Source organism: Chrysemys picta, chromosome 1 (genome assembly GCF_011386835.1).
Source record: "Chrysemys picta bellii isolate R12L10 chromosome 1, ASM1138683v2, whole genome shotgun sequence".
Classification (NCBI taxonomy): Eukaryota; Metazoa; Chordata; order Testudines; family Emydidae; genus Chrysemys; species Chrysemys picta.
In genome coordinates, this window is record NC_088791.1 from 13,439,497 (window position 1) to 13,448,870 (window position 9,374).

Here is a 9,374-nt window from a genome sequence, read left to right on the forward strand (position 1 = left end):
TAGATCACTTGATGTTTACCTGCTCTGTTCATTCCCTCTGAAGCACCTGGCATTAGCCACTGTCGGAAGACAGGATACTGGGCTAGATGGACCTTTGGTCTAACCCAGTATGGCCGTTCTTATGTTCTTATTGTTTTCAGGAGATTTGGGGTCAGGCTTTAAATGGTGGAACATACAGGCCAGAATTTTCAGAAGTGTCTAGTAATTAAGGGTTCCCCAATTTTTTGTGAAGGGTGTTTCAACCGGTGGTGCCTCAAATGCTGAGCATCCCCCTTCTGAAAATCAGGCCCCTTTAAGAGGTCTCAAGTCAGAAGCATCCAGAATCCCCACCCCACCGCCTCAGCTCACCTCCGCTCCACCTCCTCCCCTGAGCACGCCGCGGCTCCACTTCTCCCCCCTCCCTCCCAGCGCTTCCTGCCGCAAAACAGCTGATCCGCGGTGGCAAGCGTGGGGAGGAGAGGGAACGCGGCACGCTCGGGGAAGAGGCAGGGCCGGTGTGGGGATTTGGGGAAGGGGTCCAATAGGGGCAGGGAGGGGGCGACGTTGGGGCGAGGAGTTTGGATGGGGGCGGGGCAAGGGCGAGCACCCACCGGCGCCTGGAAAAGTTGGCGCCTATGCCCAGAATGACTAGTTACTTTTGAAAATCTTGGCCAAAGACCCCTATATTTAGTATACCCTCAGCATCCATGTAGGATTTGTGTATAGTGCGGGAGTGGCCAAACTGTGGCTCTTGAGATGCATGCGGCTCTTCAGAGGTTAATATGCGGCTCCTTACCTAGGTGCTAATTCCAGGGCTGGAGCGATAGATGCTAACTTTCCAATGTGCTGGAGGGTGCTCACTGCTCAACCCCCTGCTCTGCCCCAGGCCCTGCCCCCACTCCACCCCTTCCCCTGAGCCTGCCATGCCCTCGCTTCTCCCCCTCATAGCCTCCTGTGCACGTGAAACAGCTGATTGCGGTGGGAGGGGGGAGTAGGCGCTGATTGGCGGGGGCTGCCAGCAGGTGGGAGGGGCTGGGGAGCGGATGGGGGGCTGCTGATGTATTACTGTGGCTCTTCGGCAATGTCCACTGTAAATTCTGGCTCCTTCTCAGGCTCAGGTTGGCCAGTGTGTGGTATCCTTTTTCAGGTAGGATTTTGACCTATATTTTAATAATCAAGTTTTTAAAGTTAGACACAATGTTTTGTGTTACTGATTCCCTTGAAATATTTAAAATACCCTGTTTTCTAGCTTGGTTATCAAAGCCGTAAAGAGATCCTTAAAAAAAAAATCTGTAGCAATTTACCCCACAGTTATGCATCTTTCTGCTTTTTGAGAACATTTAACTAAAATGAGATGAGCGCTCTGTACCCTTGGAACCAGTGTTGTGTTTTTCCCCCATTGCTGATCTACATAATTCAAAACAAGGAAATGTTAGCAGGTAAAACTCCAGGGTAAAAACCTTTGCTGTTGGAAATATTTGCATTTATCTGCTCTAAAGCAGATATGCACATTTTTATACTTCCTCATTCTTGGTTTGTTAAAAAGATCTTTGAAATTCAACAGCTTCCATGTAAATGTTATTGGGGTTTCTTTCCCCCTGTCTCACAGGATTTCACTTTTATAAGGTGGGGTAAAACCAAAATCTGGATCCCTGACCATTGGTGGTCATTAAAAACTGAATGACAGGTTTCTGAAGAAGTGAGCTGCAGCCCACGAAAGCTTATGCTGAAATAAATGTGTTAGGCCTGGTCTACACTAGGCGTTTATGTCGAAGTTAGCGCCGTTACATCGAATTAACCCTGCACCCGTCCACACTGCGAAGCTATTTAGTTCGACATAGAGGTCTCTTAAATTCGACTTCTGTACTCCTCCCCAACGAGGGGAGTAGCGCCAAATTCGACATGGCCATGTCGAATTAGGCTAGGTGTGGATGGAAATCGACGCTAATAGCTCCGGGAGCTATCCCACAGTGCACCACTCAGTTGACGCTCTGGACAGCAGTCCGAGCTCGGATGCTCTGACCAGCCACACAGGAAAAGCCCCGGGAAAATTTGAATTCCTTTTCCTGTCTGGCCAGTTTGAATCTCATTTCCTGTCTGGACATCGTGGCGAGCTCAGCAGCACTGGCAACGATGCAGAGCTCTCCAGCAGAGATGGCCGTGCAATCTCAGAATAGAAAGAGGGCCCCATCATGGACTGATCGGGAAGTCTTGGATCTGATCGCTGTGTGGGGCGATGAGTCCGTGCTTTCCGAGCTGCGTTCCAAAAGATGGAATGCAAAGATCTACGAGAAGATCTCTAAAGCCATGGCAGAGAGAGGATACAGCCGGGATGCAACGCAGTGCCGCGTGAAAATCAAGGAGCTGAGACAAGGCTACCAGAAGACCAAAGAGGCAAATGGACGCTCCAGATCCCATCCCCAGACATCCCGTTTCTACAAGGCACTGCATTCCATCCTAGGTGCGGCCGCCACCACTACCCCACCACTGACCGTGGACTCTGAGGATGGGATATTGTCCACGGCCGGTTCCTCAGACATGTTAGCGGACGGGGAAGATGAGGAAGGAGATGAGGAGGACGAGGCAGTCGACAGCGCTTACAACGCTGATTTCCCCGACAGCCAGGATCTCTTCATCACCCTTACAGAGATCCCCTACCAACCATCCCCAGCCGTTAACCCGGACACAGAATCTGGGGAAGGATCAGCCAGTAAGTGTTTTAAACATCTAAACATTTATTTTTAACAGAACAGGAATATTAAGAATAACAACAATGGGTTTCTCATGATTAATTTGCCCTAGGCGCTTAACGTTTCAGTCCTGGGCAGTGCAACTATTGAAAAAAAATCTAACAATGTCCGGTTTAGCATGATTGTTCTGCCCAAGCCGCTCTACTGTTTAGTCCCTGCCAGTGCAGCTACAGTAAAATGTGGTCTATATGTCCGGGGATAGAGCAGAAATCCTCCTGGGACATCTCGAGGAAGCTCTCCTGGAGGTAATTGGAAAGCCTTTGCATCAGGTTCCTGGGGAGAGCGGCCTTATTGGGTCCACCGTGGTATGAAATGTTTCCGCGCCAGGAGACAATTAAGTACTCCGGGATCATTGCCCTGCAGAGCATGGCGGCATACGGCCCTGGTCTTTGGAGGCTTTCCCGAAGCATTCTTTCTTTATCAGTGTCTGAGATCCTCATCAGGGTGATGTCGCTCATGGTGATCTGCTTTGAATTAGGTAGGGGAATGTTAGTATTGGGACTGCTTGCCCGTTCCTTTACAGAACTGTAACTGCCGGTTTGCAGCCACGCGGTGGAGGCGGGAGAGTAGGGTTACCATATTTTGTGCCTCCAAATGGAGGACACTCCACGGCCCCCGGCCCCGCCCCCAGCCCCGCCCACACCCCCGCCCAACCCCGCCCCCTCCCCAAAGTCTCCGCCCCCTCCCCTGCTTCCCGCGAATATTTGATTCGCGGGAAGCCTGAAGCAGGTAAGGGGGGTGTGGGGGGAGGAGGCGCGGCCCAGGCTGGCTCCCCGGCGGCTCCAGCCTGGGTCGGCTCGGGCCCTGGGGTGCCGGCCCCCGCCGACCACCCCCAGCCCGCCCAGCACTGCCGGCCCCCGGCGGCCCGGCGCACCCCCCGGCTCCCGGCCCCGCGGGCCCGGCTCCCCGCCGGCCCAGCTGACCGGCTCCCCGCGGGCCCGGCCGACCCGGCTCCCCGCCGGCCCGGCTCCCCGCGGGCCCGGCCGACCCGGCTCCCCGCGGGCCCGGCTCCCCGCCGGGCCGGCCGACCCGGCTCCCCGCCGGCCCGGCTCGCGGCCGGCCCGGCCGACCCGGCTCCCGGCCGACCCGGCTCCCTGCCGGCCCGGCCGACCCGGCTCCCCGCCGGCCCGGCTCCCCGCGGGCCCGGCCGACCCGGCTCCCCGCCGGCCCGGCTCCCCGCGGGCCCGGCTCCCCGCTGGCCCGGCTCCCCGCCGGCCCGGCTCCCCGCCAGCCCGGCTCCCCCGGCTCCCCGCCGGCCCGGCTCCCCGCCGGCCCGGCTCCCCCGGCTCCCCGCCGGCCCGGCTGACCTCCCGATTTTCCCGGACATGCCCGGCTTTTGGGGATTTCCCCCCGGACGGGGATTTGAGCCCCCAAAAGCCGGACATGTCCGGGAAAATCTGGACGTATGGTAACCCTACGGGAGAGGGGTAGCATACAGGGATCTTTCCCTGGGACAGCCGCGAGGGGGTGGGACAGGGGCAGAGTTCCTGCTTGCCGGATTGCTGGCAGCAGGGACTGGCATTGCTTTCAATGTGAAAGGAGGCCAGTGCTACTATTAAAGTTTTAAGCAGCCACAAGTCTACGGCTTACCATGTCTGCCTGCTACACAAATTCCGGTGTCCTGCTCCGCTTCTCAGATCTGCAGTGCAAGACCCCAGGCACTGAATGCGAAGGCCGAGAATTCGACCTTGTCCTGAGTGTGCATGTGATAGGTGCTGTGCATGGTCTTGTTCACAGAGAAAGACTATGTTCTTTGTTCACAACTACATTTATCTTTCTGAGGAACTTACTCCCTTTTTCCCATTCCCACAGCCACATCTGCGACTGTCTCACAACCTAGCCTGGCATCACACTCCCAGAGGCTAGCGCAGATTAGGCGTAGGAAGAAGAGGACACGGGAGGACATGTTCTCGGAACTTATGGGCTGCTCCCGAGCCCAGGCAGCACAGCAGACCCAGTGGCGGGAGAACTTGTCCCAAATGCACCAATCACACATGGAACGGGAGGAGAGGTGGCGGCAGGAAGACCAGCAGGCGACTCAAACGCTGCTTGGACTAATGAGGGAGCAAACGGACACGCTCCGGCGCCTTGTGGATGTTCTGCAGGAACGGAGGCAGGAGGACAGAGCCCCGCTGCAGTCTATCTGTAACCGCCCTCCCCCGCCACCAAGTCCCATACCCCCCTCACCCAAAGTCCAAAGAAGGAGGGGCGGCAGAGTCCGTGCAAACTCTCACTCCACCCCTGCAGACTGCTCTAGTAGTAGAAGGCTCTCATTCCCCAAAATTTGACAAGTCCTTTCCTTCCTGCCTCACACAAGCCCCCGTCCAAGTTTCACCCCCCAGTTTCATGTGTAGTTGCTAATAAAAAATACGTTTCTGTTAATTACTGTTTCCATCATGTTCTTTTGGAGGAGAGTCTGTCTGAAGGGGGGGAAGGGGGTTGGTAATTGGACAGGACAGTCATCTTTAGCAGGGTACATAGGCGGGGGCAGGTCCAGCAGCAGGGCAGGTCCATACACAGTGCAGTCACTAGTTACCCTGGTCAGTCTGGGAGGTGGTTTTCATGTTCTGTGGTGGGGGGTGGGTTGCTCTGTGACTTTGTGGCGGGGGAGGGCAGTTACAGATCTTATGCAGCGGTCCTTATCCTGGATCTGTAACCGTCCTCCCCCTGCCACAAAGTCACATAGCCCCCACATACGCACAGTCCCGATCAGGAGGGGTGACAGGCTCCGTTGAAACAACCAGTCCACCACTGCAGAGCCTGTCATTCCTGGAGTTTAGAAGCGTCATTCGCGTCACTACACTACACCCGCTCCCCACCACAGTCTGCGTCCCAGGTTTAAAAAATTCCCGCGAAAACAGTAATAAAGAAAACGGTGTTCATTAACAAAGTAGAAGTGATTTTATTTCTAAACGTGTGTTGGAAGGGGGTGAAGGGGGTATGTAACTGGAGAGGATAGTCAACATTAACTGGGTAAAGAAACGGGGGCAGGTTCAGCTTCTCTGTACACAAACTTAAAAGTCACAGGTTACCCTGCTCACTCAGGAACCTAGCTTTCAAAGCCTCCCAGATGCACGGCGCGTCCCGCTGGGCTCTTCTAATCACCCGGCTGTCTGGCTGGGCGTAATCAGAAGCCAGGCTATTTGCCTCAACCTCCCACCCCGCCATAAAGGTCTCCCCCTTGCTCTCACAGAGATTGTGGAGCACACAGCAAGCTGCTATAACAATGGGGATATTGGTTTTGCTGAGATCACAGGGAGTCAGTAAGCTTCTCCATCTCCCCTTGAGACGGCCAAAAGCACACTCCACCACCATTCTGCACTTGCTCAGCCGGTAGTTGAAGAGTTCTTTTTCAGTGTCCAGGGCGCCAGTATAGGGCTTCATGAGCCAGGGCATTAGCGGGTAGGCTGGGTCCCCGAGGATGACTATAGGCATCTCCACATCCCCAAGAGTTATTTTGTGTAAGTAAGGAAGTAAATACCTTCCTGCAGCCGTCTAAACAGACCAGAGTTCCTGAAAACGCGAGCGTCATGAACCTTGCCCGGCCATCCGACGTTGATGTTTGTAAAACGTCCCCTATGGTCCACCAGTGCTTGCAGCACCATTGAAAAGTAGTCCTTTCGGTTGATGTACTGGCTGGCCTGGTGGTCCGGTCCCAGGATAGGGATGTGAGTTCCAGCTATAGCCCCACCGCAGTTTGGGAATCCCATCGCGGTGAAGCCATCTATGATCACCTCCACGTTTCCCAGGGTCACTACCTTTGACAGCAGTACATCAACGATTGCCTTGGCTACTTGCATCACAGCAACCCCCACGGTAGATTTGCCCACGCCAAAGTGGTTCGCGACTGACCGGTAGCTGTCTGGCGTTGCAAGCTTCCAGAGGGCTATGGCCACTCGCTTCTGGACAGTCAGGGCTGCCTGCATCCGGGTGTCATTGCACTTCAGGGCAGGGGACAGCAACTCACAAAGTTTCGCAGCCACTGGGATTCATCCCAGACCTGCAGCACTATGCGGTCCCACCAGTCCGTGCTTGTTTCCCGGGCCCAGAATCGCCGTTCCACAACATCCACATGACCCATTGCCACCGTGATGTCCTCGGCGCTGGGTCCCGTGCTTTCTGACAGATCTGTGCTACTCTCAGACTTCAGGCCCTCACCGCGGTGCCGTAGCCTCCTCGCCTGATTTATCTGCATCTGCCTCTGGGAAAGGTGGATGATAAGCTGCGAGGCATTGGCAACGGCCACAACTGCAGCGATGGTCGCAGCGGGTTCCATGCTCGCAGTGCTGTGGCGTCCGCGCTGTCACTGACTAGAAAAGTGCGCGAACTGATTTCCCGCCGGCGCTTTCAGGGAGGGAGGGCGGGAGTGATGGACGGATGACGACAGTTACCCAAAAGCACCCTCGACACATTTTTTTACCCAGAAGGCATTGGCGGCTCGACCCAGAATTCCAATGGGCAGCGGGGACTGCGGGAACTGTGGGATAGCTGCCCACAGTGCACCGCTTCCAATGTCGACGCTTTCCCCGTTAGTGTGGACTCACAAAGTCGAATTACTGTCCTTAGTGTGGACACACACGTTCGACTTTGCAATATCGATTCCAAAAATTCGATTTAAGTAAAATCGAACTACTCTCGTAGTGTAGACATACCCTTAGTCTCTAAGGTGCCACAAGTACTCCTGTTCTTTTATTAAAATCTGAATGTAAGTCTGGATCTGAAATTTGCAAATGGCTTCTATCATTATGGCAGATCAATTTGGATTTGAACATGCCTCCACTGAAAATGTGGGGTGTATTTGAAATGTAAACCTAGATCTGGATCTGAAATTCCCCCCCAAGTCCTTATCTTTATAAAAGACTGAACCAAACCCTCCAGATCTAAATACTCCTGAATTAAGGAGTATTCAAAATCCTGATCCAGACTGGGATTGTGCCATTTAAATCTATCACTACTTTTGTCCATAGTGGGCTGACTGACCCAGTTTTATCAAGATCTTCCTTAAATTATCCTGTTTTAAATGATTTATCAGCAATTCTAGTTAACTCCTAAAGTATCCCCTGAGGCCTTTTCAAGAAGGCGTTTATCAGTCAATAACAGCGAATTCAAATTCCCCTCTCCTCCCGCCCCCTGTTTACAAAACTGAATGATCCACCAGGGACAATTTCTTGTCTTTCACAATACCAGGGTAATGCCCTTCATTACGAACGCTGGAGTTTGACTCCAGACCTTTATAGTACATTGCACTGATATATTTTCTCATGGGAAAGATTGGGCTAGTACAGGCAAGCATCTGCTATTCTTAAGTGAACCGATTTAAGGCTGGGGAATTTGAAAAAACACCGGAATAGAGTTTTAATGCTTCACAAGATAATACAAAGTGACAGTTTTCAAAAGACTTGTTAAAAAATTACTGTTATTTTGAAGGCTTGGGGAACTCATTCCAGAATTTGACAATAGATGGATGGCTAACCATATTAATCCAACTTAGAGCCCCCTCCTTCTTCTTTTTGGACTGGTTTCACTGAACCAGTTAAATTACAAGAGCTTACTTCAATATGGCTAATGCTCCAAACCACTGTTTGAATTTTATACTAATTAGGGCCAATCCACTGACATTTTTTTCTATAATGCGAAGACTTGTGCCAGCAGTAACTCAGTGAAATTTAACATAAAAGCAAGATAAAACAATTAAAGTGGCAGAATATTTGATTAAGTAGCTCATGGATTTATAGTCGAGTAAATTGAAATTGAAGGGACAGTGATTTTTTTTTTTTTAAATGGCAACCATATTTTATGTTCATTCTCAGAGACTCGGGGTTCTTTGTGCTTTTGTGATTAAAAATACCAGTTTAGGGGTAGAAATTCTGGGATTTATTACTCTTGTCTTTTTTTCTGAGTTTTTTTTTTTTCTTTATATGGTAAAATATGAAGGTTCCATTGAAAAGTCATATTGAGTAAATATATTGCTATCCAACCAGGAGACGCTTGACATCACTTAAACAGTTTTCAGAGTAACAGCCGTGTTAGTCTGTATCCGCAAAAAGAAGAACAGGAGTACTTGTGGCACCTTAGAGACTAACAAATTTATTAGAGCATAAGCTTTCGTGGACTACAGTAGTCTTTTCAGTTAAACAGTATTAATCCTGACAGATGCAAAAAACCCAAACACACACATTTTTGTTTTGGTGACCGAGATTAAATCCTTCCTTGGGGGTTTAAGGGCTGGAAATAGAGTACATGATAAGGGAGCGTGACGGGTTGTAGCTGACATTCCTGGAGAACAAGGGGTTAAGTCCAGATCAGTTTCCCTTTCCCTATATATAGCTGCTTAGGTGAATTAGTAAAATTTTGTGGCTACTTGGGAGACAGAAAAGAAGAATTCAGGGTTGTGAGCTCAATCCTTGAGGGGGCCACTTAGGGGTCTGGGGCAAAAATCTGTCTGGGGATTGGTCCTGCTTTGAGCAGCAGGTTGAACTAGATGACCTCCTGAGGTCCCTTCCAACCCTGGTATTCTATGGAGTGGAATCTGAAATGGAGGAGTCTTTGTGACTGAAAATTTATTTTACTTCTTGTTATTAACATGCTCCCTTGAGGAAAAGACTTTGCTGACTGGGACCATGTGTTTCCCCTGCTGAGGCATTC

The 9,374-nt window shown here is 51.8% G+C and overlaps 1 protein-coding gene across 1 annotated transcript; it reads left to right on the top strand.

Annotated features, from left to right (window-relative positions):
- The first annotated feature begins 1,736 nt into the window (after window positions 1–1,736).
- Window positions 1,737–5,181, top strand: LOC135983967 (uncharacterized). Its single transcript, XM_065598015.1, has 2 exons — window positions 1,737–2,689; window positions 4,542–5,181. The coding sequence occupies exons 1-2, from the start codon at window positions 2,113–2,115 to the stop codon at window positions 5,015–5,017; spliced, it is 1,053 nt and encodes a 350-aa protein (XP_065454087.1). The 5' UTR covers window positions 1,737–2,112; the 3' UTR covers window positions 5,018–5,181.
- The last annotated feature ends 4,193 nt before the right edge of the window (window positions 5,182–9,374 follow it).

Excerpts from the sequence above, each read along its gene's own strand:
- LOC135983967 (XM_065598015.1), top strand. The coding sequence starts at position 2,113 with ATGCAGAGCTCTCCAGCAGAGATGGCCGTGCAATCTCAGAATAGAAAG. Across the intron at positions 2,690-4,541 it reads ATCTGGGGAAGGATCAGCCA|CCACATCTGCGACTGTCTCA; the intron begins GTAAGTGTTTTA and ends CCATTCCCACAG.